The 19,835-nt window shown below is 54.6% G+C and overlaps 1 protein-coding gene across 3 annotated transcripts in view; it reads left to right on the top strand.

The window, feature by feature from the left end:
• Nucleotides 1-19,835, top strand: part of ADCK1 (aarF domain containing kinase 1) — a 140,694-nt gene that overhangs the window by 57,834 nt on the left and 63,025 nt on the right. For 2 of the 3 annotated variants that reach the window (XM_004699056.2, XM_045288135.1), the window contains exon 4: nucleotides 6,903-7,106. The exons of the other annotated variant lie outside the window; for it this stretch is intronic. In XM_004699056.2, the coding sequence (XP_004699113.1) occupies nucleotides 6,903-7,106 (204 nt within the window). The remainder of the gene's footprint in view (nucleotides 1-6,902; nucleotides 7,107-19,835) is intronic. 3 annotated transcript variants of the gene reach the window in all.

The raw sequence follows: 19,835 nt of genomic DNA, 5'->3' as shown, positions 1-19,835 counted from the left end.
GTTGAGGGAGTACTTGAGTGGAGGCCCAATGTCCCTCTGCTGCCTTAATACTAAACCCACAAATATCGGCTCATAGATCTATTTCCCCATCCTCATTTAAATATATTTGCATATGTACATGTTTTATTTTTTCCCCAAGAGTTTTATTGCCATAGAGTTTCTATACCATACAATTCACTAGTCCAGTCCCGTCAAGAAGCGTTTGCAGCCTTCACCACAATCAGCTTGAGAACGTTTTCTTCATTCTTGTACTCGTTGTTGTTAGTTCCCCATTTCCCCCCAACCTTCCCTTCCATACCCCCAAGGAACCATTGCGCCAGTTACTGTTTCTGTAGGTTTACCTATCCTGCATTTCTTTTTATCTTATTTTTTTTATCCTGCATTTCATAGAAAAAAACTTAAAAAAAACAACTAACAAGAATAACAAAGTAAAACAGAAAACTTCAAAGGAAGAGGAAGCAGAAAACTAAAAAGCAAACAAAACCAGAAGGAATTTACCTGGATTACAAGGGAGATCAAAGCATACATTGTGAACACCTGGCCTGCAGGCTCTGGATGACAGTGGAAACCCAAACTCCATTTGCAGGGACCACACATGGATTAAACTTCCAGTGAATCCCTTCCAATCACAGTTGAGGGATGTGAGTAGCCCTGTTATCAGAGAGCATTGTAAAGTCTATTATGGCAGACGGAGTTAGGACAAAGTGTAATATCATTTGTTCTCTCTTCTGATCCATTTTAAGGCTGTTTCAGCTCAAAGAAAATAGTGAAGGTGAAATCCATGTGGGTCAAACCCCTGGCGAATCCCCGATGACTGTGGACCAGGGATGTGAATTGCCTTGCTATCATGATGAATGTGTTGGAAATGGATTGTTGGAGACGCACTTAACACCCTATCATTTCACTGACTGATTTCTGGAAGGAGACCACAAGGTCTCTCTTCCTACTCTGTGGTAGTCTGGAAGCTGTCCTGAAATTCAGGTGTCTACCATGGGTGACCCTGCTGGTATTTGAAATTCAGGGGCTCTAGCTTCCAGAATCATAGCAGCACATTAGTCACATAGTATGTGACAAGCTAACAGATGTGTGGTAGAACCTGTAGCGAGAAGGTGCCCTATTGACAGTGCTTTACATTATGGCACGTTACATTTGCTCCACTACAGAGAGTTACAAACTCTGAGGTCAGCAACTACACACACACACACACACACACACACACACACACACACACCAGTGCTTAAACATATGTGTGGTATGAAGGACTGGGTTCAGGACAGTGCAGAGGTTAGGAAATTGTAGAAGCTTTGCTTTCTCGTTGAGTATATTTACATGGAACAATAAAGATTTTCTAGTATTTGTTCCTGACAGGCTGAGTACTTTAAGATGCCCCATCAAGTAGGTGGCCATCAGAAGAAGGGCTTGCACAAACAGTTTCCTGGAAGACTAAACTCATCCTACATTGTCATTCCGAAGTACACAAGAGCTGGAGTTGGAAAGAGACCCTGGAGCTCAGAATGTCTGCTCTGTTTTTCAGAATTTGTGCGTTGTATCCTTAAAAGACGATGCTAAAGTTTTAGTGAGCAGTAATGCTCCTTATTGCCACCCTCCACCCAGTCTGTCTGCACATGCACCTGCTTGTTTAGAAGCTGGTTGAAGGTGACTTGGGGGCTGCTTTAGTTGAAATGTGGGTGCCATTTGCAGTTGATGCTAACTCAGCTCCCCGCGTGTTGGTTCTGTGAGCACATGAGCTAGTTACCATCAGTCTGCATTTATGCAGCGTGCACAGAGTATACCTGGCGCACACAGTCTCTGTCTACAAGAGCTATGTGCCCATTCCTGGTGAGTCAGGATAGACGGGCTGTCCTAGGCTCCTGTGACCAGAGAGGCACCCTGCAGGCTCCCTGAAGGTGCAGAGAGACATCTGTCTGAGATCTGTTTAAGCTACACATGAGGGACAGGAGAGCCGGCTTTGCTCTTGGAGGGTGAGCTTGGCAGTGAGGTGTGTTAAGCTGGGTTGTCTCGAGAAACAAAGCCAGTAACACTCACATATGTGTAAGAAGGGACTTTATATCAAGAAGTAATTTTATATCCAGAAAGCATTCCAGCCGAGTCCAACTCAAGTTCATGGCAGGGAGCCGACAGCTGCTACCATCAGCAGCCCACATGGGGCCACCTCTGGAGGCAGACAGAAGCCCAGGACAGAGGAGGCAAAGGGCCAGAGAGAGGGGGGAGGAGTCCTCAGGGCCTCTCATAACAAGGCCACACCTCTCAGGAGGCATCATTAGGCTGTGCGACCGGTTGTATTCCACTCCTACAGGAGTGCAAGTTGACATAAACTCCAACTGCCCCACGAGGCCAGTGCTTTCTGAGGGCCGCCAGTGTCAGACAAATGTAGAGGTGTGTCCAGTCTAAAGAAAGTACTGGAGCAGGTCTGTCTTGGAGCTGATATCTCCCCCAGCACCTGTATCTCTCAGTAGAAAACACACACACACACACACACACACACACGCACACACCAACCTCACCCTCTTTGCCTATATTGGTCTCTCAATCTGGAAGGTACTCCGTTTTCATCTTATTTTATTCACATGCAATGTCAGGGGCCAATTCAGCATATCAAGCAGGGTCTAGTCAGACTGGTCATTTGAACAGGGACAGTGGAACATAAAGAATTGTTAGCGATGACAAGGCAGTTCACCCCTACAAGGGGTACAAAGCAGACTGTGAAGGTTCCCAAGTAGCAGTGCCTCAAGTGGCCACTCGCCCAGCAATGAGTGAGGGATTAAGAGCCTTGCACAGGGTGCCCAGCCCTGAGGCTGGGCGTCAGACCTGCAGGTGCAGGCAGGGCTGCCCAGAGACCCGCCGCCTTGGCAGGAAGCAGGGGAAGAAGCGTGGTAGAAGCATGAGCCCAGGCAGGTCCTGAGGAGCAGCTTGCCAGGTGGCGGAAAGATCTGTGGGAGGATGTGGGCTGGAACTGGTGTGCCACAGCGGCCAGCTGGGGGATGGAGAACCTGGATAGAGGATGGAGGCTGTGCTAGTTTGTAGGAGGAAGCTGTGAGCTAGCAAAGAAGCTTGCTGGAGGGGAGGGGACGACCCAGAAATGCTCTGCTCTGTCAGAGCAACCTCTTGGGTGGTCCCAGAGCTGACGATTGGAGGTGCCCACCAGCTTAGTGGTTGGTGGGGGCCCAGATGCTCTGTAAGGGCTCTTGATCAGGTGAAGCCTCTCACATACAGGTCTGCTGTCACCTGTGCTGCAAACGCACCCCAGAGTCAGCAAGAGATATGCCTTCCCTCCTCCTGCCGCTGCCTGCAGAGCCCTTGTGGACAGGGTCCAGCATGCCGGCAGAGCAGAAATACAGGGCCCAGCTCTCGTATCACAAAGCTGGGCGAAGAAGGGTCGATTTGGAGCTGGCAGAAAGTACATTCCTCACTGCCCCACACTGCTTCCCATTCCTGGGAACCAAGCCTCTCTCTCATCCTGACCCTCTGGGTTGTGTCTGCCAGCCCGCCCTTTTAGAGGCCCGCCATTGTTACTTTATAACTGTCATTTTATTATAGTTATGTTATTATAACTGTCATTTTATTATAGTTATAGTTATGTGTTCCGGTGGTCTTAGGTCTTAGCCCGCCCTTTCAGAGGCCCGCCGTGTTGCGTGTTCCCTGTTTTCTGAGTGGCTGCACTGTGTCTCCCCAGATGGTCCAGGGCAGGCACTACTTCTTCCGCAGTCCCCGTGAGAGCTAGCAGCACAATACACAACCAGTTTCCATTGGGCCAGCTCCAGCTCACGGTGACCCCAAGTGTGTCTGAGGAGAGCTGTGCTCCCTTCACAACCAGGAATTGACTTTTGCACATAGAGCTCCAGGTTTCCCTTCCACGGCACCTCTGGGTGGCCTCCAACTTAACCGCAGTTGAGCACATTCACCATTTGTGCCCCCCTGAACTCCGGCTGTGTAGGAAATGTCCAGGGAATGCCTGGTAGTTGGGGTGTTTCCTGGAGGGGTGGACAAAGTGTGGGGAGTTCCTGCCGCCTCTGTTTCTTTTTGGTGTTGTGAGGGTCAGCTCCCCAGCTGGACCGCAGAAGAGTTCTGCAGTGGATGGAATGCCCTTCCTCCTCGGCTGGGCAGCTGGGGGCAGGGATCCTCTCTGCAGGAGCTGGGCTCTGAGCCCACCAGCCTCTCAGGCCTCGCGCGTGGTGGATGCCTTTCTGTCTCACTGTTCGCTGCTGGTGAGCACATGCCCACCTCTGTGGGGTTGGAGTTGGGGGACAGTGATATGTGCTCTGAAAAGGTGCTCAGCTCGGGACCTGAACCTTTGTCTCTCACAGACATGCACCACTCCATCAGCGACCGGGTCCGCCCTGCCTTCTCTCACTTCCTCATAACCATGGCTCGAGCATGGCTCGGGCCAGCCTCGCCATCGACCCTCTCTCAGCCCACGTGCCTTCCACACCCGACACTGGCCAGCTCAGTCCCATTGCACATCCTTCGCGAAGAGAATTCCCTCCCACCAACCATGGATTCACCTAGGACAGTGGTTCTCAACCTATGGGTCGTGACCCGTTTGGGGGTTGAATGACCCTTTCACCAGGGTTGCCTAAGGCCATCGGAACACATAACTATAATAAAATGACAGTTATGAAGTAGCAACAAAAATAATGTTATGGTTGGGGGTCACCACAACATGAGGAACTGTGTGAAAGGGTCGCGGCATGAGGAAGTTTGAGAACCACTGGTCTAGGAGTATGCAGAAAAGTGGACAGAGAAGCCCGTTGCTATCAGGATGACTCATGCTCATGGGGCCTGTGTGGCCAGAGTAGGACTGAGTTCCAAAAGGCGTCAGTGGCTGAGGGTTTGGAGGTAGACTGCCAGAACTCTCTTCCTAGGGACCTCTCGATGAGTTCACACCTCCATCTTTTTCGTCAGTAGCCTAGCATATTAATTCTTGGTACCAGCTCGGAACTCCAGGGAGCACGCCTCTGTTACTCACTCTCTCACTGACCGTCATTGAGATGATTCCGACTCAATCGTGACTATAGGACAGGGCAGAATTGCCCCTGTGGGGCTCAGAGGCTGTCATTCTTGAAAGTCTGATCTTACTTGCATGGAGCAGCTGGCGATTCCAAACTGCCGACCTTGCAGTTAGTGGCCGTATGTGTAACCCGCTGCCGCCGTATATCAGCAGGGCACCGTGGGTACGCATTAAGAAACCCAAAGGCACTTCCACTGGGTCCTTGATGACTCATGGCAACTCTAGAGGCTGGGTGAACTGCCCCTGTGGGTTTCCCAGCTGGTAACTCTTAAGGGGAGGAGAAAGTCCCACCTTTGTCCTGAGGAGAGGCTGGTGGTTTTGAACTGCTGACCTCATGGTTAGCAGACCAGCATGTAACCACTGTGCCACCACGGCTCTGTGGGGGGCATGCACCTAATTCTCAGGATGAATTTCGTCCCTACTGCATCTTCCTGCCAGAAAAGAGACTCAGTGGGCTCGCTTGGGCCAGGTGTCAAATCCAAGGGTCTGTGTACATAGGGGTCAAGTGTACATAGGGCTCCCCAAGAATGGGCTGGAGTGGGTGGTGATGGCAGCGATGTCTGGCAGAGGCCAGGAGCAGTCTGATCCCGGAGGACATGAGGAGTCTGGGGCCTCCGCTCTGCCAGCTGCTGGGAGGAGGGATCCTGGGCTGCAGCTCTCTTCTCATGGTCATTCCTAAGGTGACGGTGTCCTGGGTGGGTCACTTGGCCACCGATTATATAGGATCTCTGAACATGCCTACCATCTTTGCACCAATTGCGCTCAGCTGTTCACATGGTCTCATTGCCTGAAACATAGCTTCATTAGGTTGGCATCCTTCATAGGCACTTATCAGAGTGTATGCCTGTCTTGGGTGTTCAGCCCAGGGCAAGGGGACTCTGTTCCCCAAGGGTTCTGTCTTCTGTGTGTGCCCACTGCCCTGTTTGCCTGCGAGGCGGTAACCCCTGGAAGGCAGGACCCCAATAGTTCCAAACCCTCAGCTAGGCAGAGTGATGACCAAAGATGTGCAGCCTGGGGCCGATGGGGACCACCTGCCAACTATGGAAAGGACAGGTGGACATCCAGGAACAAGTTAAGGCTACTCTGCCCTCAACAGCCTGCCAGCTGCCTACCCCATATGTCAGACACCACCCCCACCCCCACACACACATACACATAAGACTATTCTGGTGAATATGTTAAAAGAGCCCTGGCCTCCTGCATCCCATCCCCACAGCCCAAAGACCAGACTCCAAACTGCACTGCCACCAAGTTAATGCTGACTCACGGTGACCTTACGGGACAGGGTAGAGCTGCCCCTGTGGGTTTCTGAGACTGTCACTGTAGTGTTTGTAGATTTTCTTTTAAGCCCAACAACGGAATTTCTCATCTCTAAAGATTCCAGCACCTGCTTCCCGGGGCTGCAGCGAGCATGAAAAGAAAGAACGTTCGTGTGCCCGTTTGTTGAATTGTCTAGCCTCAAGCAAACATGAAGGCTTATGGTGTGTCTGACGGTTGGGCGGCAGGCATCACATGTTATAGGTGTGCCTCAGGGTACCCCGAATGGATCACCAGTGGAGCAGATGTTAAATCCTCGAAAGCGCTGAGCAAGTGGAGCCCTGCCCAGGCACATTTTGATGGAGAGGAGGAGATGGCAGTGTAGGTGCCTTCTGGGAAGGCGGGCCTCAGTGCGAGGTTGGAGTTGCCTTCCCTGGGTACCAATGGGGAATGGGAAAGTGTGCCTGTGTCTGCATGCATGGTGCATGCATGTACATGTGTGTGTTCTGAGCACCGCGGAGTAACCAATCGGGTGGTGATCTGAGGGGCAGGGCAGGGAGTCATGTCTGGGGTAGCCTGCACTCACACCATGTGGCCCTGCTCTGTCTCCCTGCAGGTCCACCTCCGCTCGGCCCGGCGCCTCTGTGAGCTCTGCTGCGCCAATCGAGGCACCTTCATCAAGGTGGGCCAGCACCTGGGGGCTCTGGACTACCTGCTGCCCACGGAGTACACCAGCACGCTGAAGGTGCTGCACAGCCAGGCCCCGCAGAGCAGCATGCAGGAGGTCCGCCAGGTCATCCGAGAGGACCTTGGCAAGGAGGTACTTGCCTCTGCTGGGAGAAGTGGGTGGGGTGGGGGGACCTTGGGACAGGACAGTGTGCTTCTGAAAAGGCCTGGAGGGGGTCTCTCTCCTGCTCCATACTGCTTGTGACACACCCCTGACGCTGAACCACATTTCACCGCCCCTTTCAGGGCTGAGATCCCAGAGGCCAGGAGGAAGCTGGGTGGCCCTCAGTAAAGGATATTGGTTGGACTGTTTGCAATTGTTGACTCTTTTTTTTCTTCCCTGCAATTAAAACAACCTAGTGTTTCTCAAGTGTTGAGAGTCGGCTGCATACCAAATGCGGTGCTGGTCCCTACCCTGTCTCTGTAAATGTTGGCACCAAACATATGCAGGGAGCCCCGTTTGCAGACAAAGGATGGAGGGTATTAAGGTAAAAGGCCCCAAGCACCATCAGGAAGCAGTTCTAGTGCACGGCAGTGAGATTCTGCGGACGAACTGTGCTCACTGTCTAGTGAATTGTCTGTTCTGGAACAGCCTCCAGCCTCACCGCCAGTGACAGGAGGCCCCGGGACCCCCGGTGTTGTCAGGCTGCTGGGATCGTCCGTGCTGCCTCACAAGGAGGAACACTGACCTCCTCAGGCCTTGATTTTCTGATCCTCGCTCCAGCCCCTGGAGGGCCAGCGAAAGGGGCGGAGGCCCTTCTGTACGGCAGCCCCGGCTGCCCTCCTTTGAATCCTTGCCAGTGTCCTGCAGGAGGTGTGGTGCCCCAGCAGGTCACCGCAGCCTGGACCCTTGCTGGCCCATTTTGGAGACGTTTTGGGCCGCAGCCTGAAACCACTAGCAGCCCCAGGAGTGAGCCGGCTTTCCGTGCCAATGAATGGTTAGTCTCAGGGACTCACACGGCAGTTCTACCCTGTGCAGGAGGGTTGCTATGACTGTGACAGCGAGTTGGGAGTTTGTTTCTTTGGCTGTAGGAGATATGGGCCAGGCCTCGGCCTACAAATGCTGTGGTCTAATTTGAGGGTACTCCAGGGGCCTCTACAAAAAATCCTTCCCCTCCCCTCTCACCGTCTTTGAAATTCTGTTCTTAGAAAATCCTTTGGGTCTTTCTGCAAGATGACCTTTCAGTCCAACCTTGTCTGAGCTGATGGCCTGTAGGGTGAGCACCCTTGAATAGAATGTGGAGGACAGAGTGGCAAGGAACCTTGAGCTTGGGCGCTGGAGCCAGACCAGACCAGCTTGAGTTCCTCTGTGCCCTCCCGAGCTGTGTGTCCTTGCAGAGACGATGTCTCCTCTGGACTCCCCGTGCCTGTAACATGGGAGCAACCCTGGTGCTTCCTCACGGGACTGCTGTGAGGATCTCGAGAGACAATAAGCAGAAGGTGCTCAGTGCAGTGCCTGGCCTGGAGCAAATAGGCCAACGTCATGGCTGGTGTGCTTGGAGCTGTTCCCTGCTGGTGGCTCTCATTCCACTGTGCTGCTTGTCTTGGACTCGTGGTGCACGAGTCCTGGGGCCTTGCCCACAGACTGCCCTCTGCTCACAATGTCTTCCTGTTTTTCTCCATCAAATGAGTCCTTGTGCTTCAAAGATGTTTGTGCATCCATCTACTCATCCATCCACTCATCCACTTACCCACCCACCCACCCACCCACCCTGTTACCTGTCTGCCCATCCACTCATCGTTCCACCTATCTGTCCATCCATCCATCCATCCATCCATCCATCCATCCATCCATCCATCGAAAGTCAGGCACTGTGCTAAATGCTGGGTATCCTGGCCCAACCTGCCTCTTCTGTGAAAACGTAACTGATTCTTCCTAGACCAATCCCATCCCTCCTTTGGGTGCTGCAGAATGTCACTCCCACCCACTTGTACAGCTTGTGACATGGTTAGCTATGTATGGCAGTCCTGCTGCAAGACAGCAGTGGTTTGGGGAGGATGACCATAGTTATCCTGTCCCCTTGTGTCCACAGGTGCTCAGAGCAGTGTCTGGCATGGAGTAGACAGATACCCTTGTGGGATTAGGAAGCCATGGATGGATGAGTGACAGCTTAGTGAGGCGAAGAGCTGTTGGGGGGCGGGGGTGGGAGAGGTTGGACAACAACCTGCTGCTGTGGTGTCACTGGTCCACACAGCTCTGGCTTAGGCTGTTGGCCCCTCAGTGTAGAGCTGGCAACAGCTGCCCCTCCCAGAGCCACAGATGCTCAGTCCGCAGTGAGGGCCTGGCCTGGAGAGAGGCCTCGTCAACTGGATCTCATAGAGGTGACAGCTCTGCAGCCCTATCTCCAGAGAGCACTGCTGCCAAATGGGGAGGGATTGAGCAGAGCCCTCTGATGGAGGGCTGGAGGCAGGGCCCGGGCCACAGCCAGTAGGTTGGAGGGGCCCCAGGCCCAGGGGATGCGATTGGCAAGACTATCGGCCCCTCCTTCCAGCAGCACGAGATTCACCCCCCAATTAAAACTAAAGAAATCACTGTAATAACAGTGTGAAGTGCTGGCATGTGCGCTCAGTGGGGTGGAGGAGCAGCAGGAGCTTAACCCTTGGCACTAACTTGTCTGTCGAGGGACGTGTAGGGTGGTGGGCAGCCAAGAGCAGGCCAGCGGCTCCCTCCAAGCTGGGCGAAGTGAGAGAAAGTTCCCTTCTGCACGGTGGGCTGCAGGGTTGGGAGATGTGGCCTGTGTCTGGGGGTCTCTTCTCCACCCCTCTGCCATGCGGGCCCCAATGTGGCTTGTGGCTCCTGGCCCCCCACATGCCTCGTGCTCTCGGGGGCTGGTGTCGGTCATGGTGCCGAGGGGGCTGGGAGCTCCGTAACCTCTGGTTTCTTCCCCCTGCCCCCGCAGGCACAGAGGCAGCCTCCCTCCTCCCCGGCCTCCTCCTCCTCCCTCCTGGGAAGACAGCATTTGTTCCCTGGTGACACACTTTCTCAGCCTGTGGGTGGAGGGAGGGGACAGGGGCTGGTGGGAAGGGGGGTGGGTGAGCGTGGGGGCGTAAGGGCGGAAGAAAGTCACTCACCGTGTGCCTTCCTCCTCCCCCAGCCCCTCCCATGGCACTTCTAGGGGAGTAGCTCCCACCCCCAGAATGTACTGGAGTGGGACTGCTATGCCGGGCTCCCCACCATCCCGAGTGAACGTATGGCCTGAGGGCTATAGAAGCCCTCGAAGTCATCCATATCAGCGCACGTCGCACGCCTTACCCAAGAGAAGCTGTTGCAGTCGTTGTATTAGGGTGCGTTCACAGAATGTCTGGCAAATACACCAGGCCAGTCGTTAAGTTGATAGTTGTATGTGGCCCACAAATATTGTTATAAATATCCAGATAGCCTTTGACAGAAAAAAGGTTCTCTACCCCTGTCCTAGACCCACCCCATGCCCAGGCTTAGGGGGCTCTCCCCGAGGGTGTCCCCAGAGCGGGGTGCAGGCTAAGTTGGAGACTGCAGCGCCCGAGAGGCTGTGCTTTGCCCTTGGCTCTGGCTCAAACCCAGCACTGGACAGCAGCGCGTCCATCAGCGTAGAGGACAGGGGAAGGGAGGGCAGGCACCGTCCTCCCCTGAGATGGGCCCAATAGGGCCTGTGCTGGGGCTCGCAGGACAGGATGCGACTTCAGACCTCTTGATGGCCGGGCCAGTACCTCTCCTTCACATAGCACAGCTTCAGCTGGGTGGAGAATCTTCTGGAAAGCAGTTTTCAGAGTGTATTTGAATGTGCCTGTCTTGGTAGTTTCTCAGTATTACCAGAAGGAAACTGACTCTCCCGCTTTCTCTTGGTGTGAATGGTAGGTTTAAGTTTTGGGGGACTGATTCTGGGAAGTAGTCAGGAGCCCAGTCTTCAGGAGAGAGGGTCATTTCTACTGAGCCCGATGTGGTCTCCTCCAATAGATTGAGGAAGGTTTTGGCCTGGGTTCTCTGCCTGCCCCCGGGGACTGCGGAACCAAGTGCAGTGCTGGCCATGGCCAGCAGATGGTGCCTGAGCTTGAGAGTCAAGAGGGGTGTGCAAGACCTGGACATCCCTGCAAAGAGGAGCTCTAATGAGGTGGTTCTTTCTACTCCCCTGCATGGTCCATGTTTTGGAAGGAACTTGAGTGGTGTCTCTGCATCCTCAATGGAGCAGACATGGCCCCAAAGCCATGAGACTGTTGACCAATCTGGCTCCCATGAGCTCTTAGGTCTGTTCTTAAGGACCAGGCACCATTCTATCCACTGATCCCATCCTTACACCATCCTCATCTGAGCTGCCAATCGTGAGGCCCCTTCCAGGCCCGGCAGTCCATGCTTCTGTGGTTGAGTACCTCTTCCTTCATCCTTTCAGTCGTGCTTTCTCAGCGTCTTCAGCTGGAAATGGTGGAAAAGGCACCACGAAGGGCACTGTGGTGAGGCAAGGACGGAGCAGACCTCTTCCGGCTCTGTGGTCTGTGGTCATGAGGTAGCACATTGCTTAGAGGAGGGTTTGGGGGAAGCAAGAGAGGCAGATAGGCTCTGCAAGGAGGCTCCAAAAAGTTTGTGGGAAAACGGAGTTGAAGGATAACAGGATTTTCCCAGTCAGTCTCTGAAGCTCCCTCATATTTCGGTGGGAGGAGGCTTCCCGAAGGGGGATCGCATCTGACTTCGACCCTCCAAGGTGGTGGGATGGAGGAGGGATAAGGAGGGTGCGTGGGGAATCCATCGATAACTAGAGTGTTGTCTTCCAGTCAATGGATCGAAGGGCTGAGCTTCCACAGCTGGTGCGGAGGCCGCCTTTAGAAAGCTCTGGCAGCCAGAGGGAGAGGAGAACATGGGCCAGGACCGAGCAGACAGGAGCTCGCTGTTGTGCCGTGGTATGGATGAGCCCCAGGTTCAGAATAACCCAGGGAAGAGTGGGTGGGGAGGAGCAATGCGGGCCCCCACCAAAGGCAGAGTCTGACCAAGGCCTGGCCGTGGTGGGGACGCAGCAGGCACATCTGGGTGAATGGATGAGGTTTTTGGCCCCAGGAACAGGTTGGGGAGACAGTGGGGGTGGTGACAGTTCATGTGTGTTCCAGAAGGTGATATGTGAGGGGGTGGGGTGGAGATGGTGATCAGTGCACTGGGTGAGAGAACATTCTAAAATCAGAAATGAGGAGAATTCTTTCCTCTCAGACCTGAGCAGAGAAAGGATGTACAAAGAGACAGACGCGATGGGGCTTTTTAAAGATTTCAGAGCAGTGGGGTTCAGAGATGAGGCCATTTTTCCATGAATGTTCTGAAGCTTCCTGTCTATTGATTGGGTGGGGTTGTTGAAAGAAGTCTCCCCAATAGCTGGGCATTCTTAGTAACGTGGGACAGGGGGCAGAAGCTCTAGGTGATGGACTGACAGTGGGACTTCAGCAGAGATGCTGGGCCACCTTTGGTCGCGGACACACTCACCCACGTTCCCAACCCTCTACGGACACGCCCTGTAGACCCATCAGATCTCATGACAGCGTATTTCAAGAGATAACTGGCTTTGTTTGTTGTTCTGAGTAGACTCGCATCAGGTGTGGTTGTTTTAAGCTCTGATATATGTATGACACACCAAAGGACACTCTTGAGATACAGCCCAGGGAAGCTTTGGCTACATGTTGTTCTTACATTGTGCAGGGTAGTGAGGTCTGTCTTGTGCACTCTTATGTACTGTGAGGTGGGGACTTAGACTTGACCTTATTTTATAACTCCCCCTTTGTTTGTTAGTGACTTGCCGTTCATCTGGCTCCGGGTCATGGCGACCCGGTGGAGAACAGAACGCACCAGTGCTTGATCCTGTGCCGGCATCTTGGTCCCCGGTGTCTTCGGGTCCATCCTTGTGGCACTTGTGTCCGTTGATCTCACTGAGCACTGACCTCACTAAATGGCTCTCTTTGTTACCAATCGTGGTTTCCCTTTCTGGTGAGGGGACTTTCCTCTTGATGTCCAAAGTCAGCAAGGAGAAGACTTCCCATTTCCCACAGTGCCCAGGAGAAGAGTTGGGTACTCTAGGGTAGGTGCTTCCTGGGCCGTCGGCCTTCAACTTCCCAGAGAGTTCAGAGGAGAAGAGGCAGGCTCCCCCGAGCATCAAGTGGGAGAACACACACCTGGTTGCCTGGTTAGAACTCGCTGATGTCAGTGGAGGGTGACATGTTGGGTCTTGTGCTCGAGGCTTACAAGGAAGGTTCAGAACACAGTCGCTCTTCCAGTGAGGACGTGACTGGTTGTGAGGCCTGGTGGAGGTGACTCCCCGGAGACATTCTGGGTAGGAGGAGCAGCAGGAGCTACGGCAGAGAGGGGAGCCGTAGCTCAGGGGCTGTGTGCCCAGGGTCTCTGGTAGATAGCGTTGGTTGTGGAGCAGAGCCTTGTCGGGGAGCTGCGGAGCCTGAAAAAGGGGCGGTATGGATAGACGGTGGCCCGTACACTGTGGAGACTCTTCTGCTGGCCTGTGAGAACTTAGAAGGAAGACAGGGTGACTCTTCTGAGCGTTCCTTCCTCCAGCCTGCATGGCTCTGCCGGGCCTTCATTCGGTTCTCCTCGGTGGGGCCTTTCTGAGGGCCGGGCCGACACCCTCGTTCCTTTGTCCTGCTTCCCCGCAATACTGGAGCTCCAGGTGGGTGGGCAGGAGCCCAATGGCTTCTTTGGTCTATTCGCATGTGACCTTGGGCCCGTGCCTTATCCTCTCTGTCTCTCCGCTCCCTCATCCTTGAAATGAAGGTTTTTAACAGTAACTGCTACTTCAGGCGGCCGTGAGGATTAAGTGAGTTAATGAACGTGGGGCCCTGAGAACATGCCCGGCACTGAGCCTCTGGCCGGGAGATATTATTTCTGGGTGCTGTACATCTGCAGGGGCCTCTGGAGCGCAGGTGGTACGGTGGGTCAGCTCAGCTGCTGGCTGAAGGGTTGGCAATTCAGACCCACCCAGCAGCCACAAGGGAGAAAGTCTGTCTTGGTAAAGATGGTAGGGGCAGTTCTAGTCTCTCCCTTGGGGTCGTCATGAGTCAGAATTAACACAGGGGCAAAAGATAACAACAAAGTTCAGAGAGACTAGTAAATGGCAGGGCCTGGTTTTTAGCCAGGCCTTCCGGCACCTGCCACAGCTCTCTGTCCCCGATACGCTTTTGAGAAGAAACGTCTTTTCTCCTCCCCTCCCTGGAACCCCCTGCCCAGTGTCCATCCAATTGGATTTCTCCCGCCCACAGTTGGAAAGCTCTTGGGCTGCCATGACCGCCTTCCTCTAGACTCGTCGAGCGCCCCTGCCTGCCCCTCGGAGGGCTGCTGGCTGCTCAGCAGGCCAGTGCCAATGATGGCAGGGTCCCCGAGGCCCTTCAGGTGCAGCTCCTTGGAGCTGGGGCCTCTCACCCTTGGGCTCTGGTCCCCAGAGCTGACTTGGCGACTGAGTGTGGAAGATGGAGGTACCCAGGGTCATGGGGACGGTGGCTGTGTTGGACTCGGGACCACTGCTCCAGGCTTCTTCCCCAGCAAGATGGCAGCTTGACTTGCATCCTGGTGGAGCTGAGGTGGTGGTGGGGGTGTGTTCCGGATGAGAATAGCTCCCCGGAGAGGGCAGATTTGGGCAGAAGGGCCCAGCAGAGCCTCTCCTGCCCAGGGGGCTGGCAGGAATCGGGCCTGCCCCTAAGGCAGCGCTGCTTGCTCTCTGAGACCGCTGTGTCTCCAACGCAGGCCCTGCCTCTTCCTCCTCCTTAGGATTTTAAATGTACTCACATGTATTTATGTGTCTGTTTTTGCCTTTAAACAACCATAAGCACTTACTAGCTCACCGAATCTCAGTGGAAGTTTGGGAATGGTTCCGGTAGGTGATCTCACGAGGGTGCCCTCTGGGTGTTGGGGGCCCACAGTGATCTGAAAGCCTGATTGAAACTAGAGGATTGGTTGGTTCCAACGGGTGCTGGCACATTGACATTGGCTCTTGGTGGCCGACCTTGGGGTTCCTGAGCACATGGCCCTCCCTATATAGGGCTGCTTGAGAGTCCTCCTGACCCGGGGCTGGCTTCCCTCAGAGAAGGGAATCTGAGAGAGAGGAAGGTGGGAGATCCTGTCTTTCAGGGCCTCCCCTCAGAAGCCCAACTTCTGATTTCCCACCCTGTCCCTCTGGTTGCTGCTTCCGCACCCCCACCCCCACCAGGTCCTTGAGGACACAGAGGAGGGACTGTTCTGGGAATGACCAGAAGGCTCTGGAGGCCCTTAAGTAATTGGGGAGGGGGTGCGGTGGGGGAGGGGAGGAGCAATGGCAGGCGACAGTAAGAGACCGCCCTCCTCTCCCCACCCCCGGGGCTTGGCCTCATTCTCCCTTCCCAGCAGCTCTCCATAAAAAGTACATTTATATTAAAAACATAATGAAGAAGAAAAACTATTCCCCCCAATAATGCTGGCCATCACAAGGAGATTGTCATCACTGATGAGAGAGATTCGGCCGCGCAATGGTAATTGAAGGAGTGGGAGATGGATGGCGGGAAGCAATCATGTCAGCAGGACCGATGGGCTCCCATTCATTAGTCCCCGGGGGCGGGGCGGGCCGGTGGCCAGGCTCCTCTGCCAGTCTGCAGTGCTGAGCCCCCTGGCCGCTGCCTGCCTCCGTCCCACCCAGGGACACAGGCTCCGGAGGCACCTTCAGCCCGGTTATTTCATAGTCTGGGTGAATCGCACAGAGATGGGCTCCCTTCTGCGCGTGGACCGGAGACCCATAGCCAGCCCCCCAGCGGCAGCCCCCCTGTTCTTCCCACAGCCGCTGCGCTCGCTGCGTGGGGTGGGGGAGTGGGGGGGGTAAATGCCGTTCTCAAACAGTGCTGCCCTGGCGGCTCCTTCCAGGCCTGCTCAGGCCCCTTTGACTCGTTGGACTCTTTCTCATCCTGTTAGCTCTGATGGTGACCGTAGAACAGCAGCAACATTGCCAATGGCGGCAATATGCGCATATCTTGCACGGTTACCAGGTTTTCAAGATTTATTTATTTAGTTCACCTCACTTATCATTCAAACCCCATGGGACAGGTGTGGTCATGAACCATACTTTTCAGATGGATCTCCGAGGCATAATTTCTGGTGAGCTTCCTGCCCTTGGTGTTCGCAAGCCCTCCAGTCGGGTTATTTCCTGTCCCCTGTGAGAGCTCTGGCGCAGTGAGTTACAAGTTGGGTTGTGTACTGCAGGGTCAGCAGTTTGAAGCTACCAGCTGCCCCTTTGGACAAAGATGAGGTTTCCACACTTGGAAAGAGTGACTGTCTCGGAACACACAGGGGCAGTGCGATTGGAGCATCAGCGCCGTGGCAGGGAGTGGGCTGACGAGCGCTCCGCAGGGTCCTGGTGTGAGCAGTGAAGGGCTCGGCTGCTGCCCACAGTTGGGGCTTGACCCCACCAGCTGAAAGGTGTAGCAGTCTGCTTCCATGAAGATTGACAACCCCCCCCAAAAAACAGCAACCCCAAACCCCACTACAACCCACCAACAGTACAAAACAACCAAACCTCCGGTGCTACTGAGTCTGTTCTGACTCATGCTGGCTCTGTGCAGGGGTTTCTGAGATCGAGACTCTCTGGGACCAGATAGCCTCATCTTCCTCATGAAGAGTGCTGGTCCTTGTGAACTCGTGACAGTGTGGCTAGCAGCCCCACACAGTTTAACCCACAGTGCTACCAGGCTTCTTTGCCCATAGAGATGACGGCCTTCGAAAGCCTAGGGGGACCTCTTCGCTGTTGTCTAGCGTCACCATGAGTCCGGGTGGCCCGACGACAGCGGGTTCGGTGTGTGTTTAGTGCCGCTCTGTGTGTTTAGTGCCGCTCTGGGTTACGTGCTTCCTTGCCTTTGCCCCTTGAGGCTCATGGCTGCCTGTCGTCTTCGCCGTTAGTTGCCTTCTTGACCGTCTTGATCCCCTATCGGGCCTTTGTTCCTGACGGGGATGCGTAAACATTGTCAAACTGAACTGCAGAACTGCTTCCAGTGTGCACGTGACTTCATGAGGCCATCACTGGCCACCCTGCCTGGCTGAACTGACCTCCCCTGAACCTTGGTTTCCGTCCTTGGATGGCCTTCTCCTGCTCAGCAAAGGTGCTCAGGAGTGGATGCTCTATGAGCTGAGACTGCACCAGGCCCAAGACACCCCTGCTAAGCCCCCTGGGATACTATGGGTCTGCTGTCCTTATGGCGACCCCCACCTCTGTTCTTGGTTCTTGGTTCTGCTGCTTCCTGGGGGCATTCTTGTGGGGGCTGTATGCGATGATGACTGTGATTTGTGATGTCTAAGCAATAGGAGGCATTGGTGGGTTAGTGGTAGGAGTCTCACCTTTCATGCGGCAGATGTGGGTTCAGTTCCTGGGCTCAGCTCATGCATGGCCCTCACCTGTCTGCTAGTAGAGGTTTGATGTTGTGATGCTGAAGAGGTTTCAGCAGAGCTTCCAGACTGAGGTAGACCAGAAACCAAGGCTTAACGATCCACTGCCCAGGAGCAACCAGTGAAAACCCTTGGGTTCCAGTGGCTGGTGCACAGCCCATCATGGGAAGGGCATAGACTGGGCGGTGTTTTGTTCTGCCAGTCAGGGGCCAACTTGAAGGCAGCTGGCAGTGACGACAGCACCTAAAATGTGGGTAAAGGGCAAGGGATCCAGTGTAGTGTCCTGGAAGACCCAAGGATCCTTTCTGAGGTGCTGTGACAGACGGGCTGTGATGGTGAGTCTTGTTCGAATCCCAAACACTACCCTATTGTAGCTGTATCGTCTTAGGTAAGTTAGCCCTCATCTGCAGACATGAGATGACCACAGAGCTCTCATTTGAAGGGGTGGGCAAGGATTGAGAGGTACAACCCATGGAAAAGCAGTGTCTGGCGCATGGACCGTCCTGGGTGGATGGCAGCTGTGGGTACTGTGTGCAGGCACTGAGAAGATGGGAGGATACTGGAAGGCTGGAACCCTGCTGCACCCAGCACTTCGCCTGGCGCCTGGCTCTTCCTGGAGTTTGGCAAAACTGGCTCTTTTTGTTTGGCGACCACGCTTTCAACAGATGCCACCCAGGAGCGTGGTCACTCGGCGTGGGTTGGGCCAGTATAGAAACTGTCTCGTCCACTCCCTTTCCTTTCACAAGTGAGGAAACAGGCGCGGAGAGCGGAAGGAACCCGCCCAGAGTGGGGCAGTTAGTCGATGATAGAAACAGGACCTAGAGACCCCAGGTCTCCCGACTCCAGGTGCTCCCAGTGCTGCTCCTGCACGGCCCTGTTCTCTGAGGGAGTATGACCCACGGAGCCTGGAACGAGGCTGGGCTTGCTTCTAAGAAGCCCAAATGGCCTCGAGTTGGGTTCACCCTTTGGGGGATCTGTGGTTTCCTGTTGACTTTGAGGTAGCCATGTTTTCATAAGCTCATCCCTGGCAGGGATAGTATTCTCCAGGGTTCTTTATGCCCTTCTGTCACCCCTCCCAAGTGAGAGTGGCATGGTGGCATTCTATCGACACAACAGTTGGCCTTCAATCCAGAGAACAAGCTCAAGGTACGTGCCTATTTCTGAGACACAGCAGGCAGGTGGGGTCCAAGCCCAGCGGGTGGGTGGGCGGCATCATACACATTTCCTCCAGATTAAGAGCCTGAGCTCACGATGGCCCTGCCTCACCGGCCGCAGGGAGCTTGGGACCTGCCACTTGCTGCTTTGCTCATTCAGAAAAGACAGATTTGTTGAGCGACTGATAGGCCCTCAGCTCTGTGCCACTGCTCTGGGGGTTGGGAGTACATCCGAGCTGCCACCCCGCCCTCCCCAAGCGGAGCACACAACCACACACAAAGGGAATCAGAGAGAACCGTGGCGCACTCAGCTGCGGGCTGCGGCATTGGAAGTTCAGAGGAGGGCTCCTGGAGAAGGTGGGCTGGAGGTGGCCGGTGGAGGGAGAGTGCAGTTACTGACGGGAGGTGCCAGGCCATGCCCACTTGGGCAGCGTACGAGGGAGAAGACATGCTGGGCAGTGCTGTGGCCAGCTCATCTGGTGCCCAGGGAACAGAGCAGCCGGCCTGTGGTCTTTGGTTGGGTGGGCGCATCAGGTCTTTTGGGGTTTGAGGGACAAAACCCCAAATTGAACGAGCTGAAAGGTGAATGTCTTATTTCATGAAACCCCATTTTAGGTAGGGTTTCGGTAGAGCTGGGCCTTTGGGCTGCCCTGCCAAGAGGCTTCTTCTCTCTGCCCTTTTCCTCTTGTTATGCCCACAGTCTGTTCCCTTCATGATATGGACACTGGTCCCGGCAGCTCTCAGCCTCACCTCCTCCCACCTTGACCCTCACCCAGCGCTGTCCTTCCCCCGCTGCACTTTCAACCGATCCAATTCCGAACTGGGGCTCTGATGGCCTTAGCTTCAGGCCAGTGTCCATTCTTAGACCAGTCCCCGTGGCCAGGGAGGTGGGGTCTGTAAGAAGACGTCTGACCCCAGGGTAGAGCTGGCCTGGGGTGAGTAGAAGCGTAGCCAGAGAAGGGCAGAAAGGATGGGGCGGGTGGGGGCGGCTGGCAGCGGTTGACATCATGTTAGTGGATGATCGTGTTGTGTTGATTCTGTTTGTTTGGTTCTTATGATGTAGTCCATGGGACTATGAGACATTGGCTTGCTTCCCCTGGACACGCCATCAGGAAAGACCCATCCCTGGACAGGGACATCATGGCGTGTGAGTAGAGGGCCAGTGAAAAAGAGGGACATCATCCACGAGACGAATTGACACAACTGCCAAAAAGCGGGTGCACACGTCATGACCATCCAGGAAGTGGCCCAGGACACACGTCATGACCATCCAGGAAGTGGCCCAGGACACACGTCATGACCATCCAGGAAGTGG

The sequence above is a fragment of the Echinops telfairi genome, unplaced genomic scaffold (genome assembly GCF_000313985.2).
Source record: "Echinops telfairi isolate 266 unplaced genomic scaffold, ASM31398v2 ScPeMD7_18;HRSCAF=68, whole genome shotgun sequence".
Classification (NCBI taxonomy): domain Eukaryota; kingdom Metazoa; phylum Chordata; class Mammalia; order Afrosoricida; family Tenrecidae; genus Echinops; species Echinops telfairi.
This window is presented reverse-complemented; position numbering and strand designations above follow the sequence as displayed.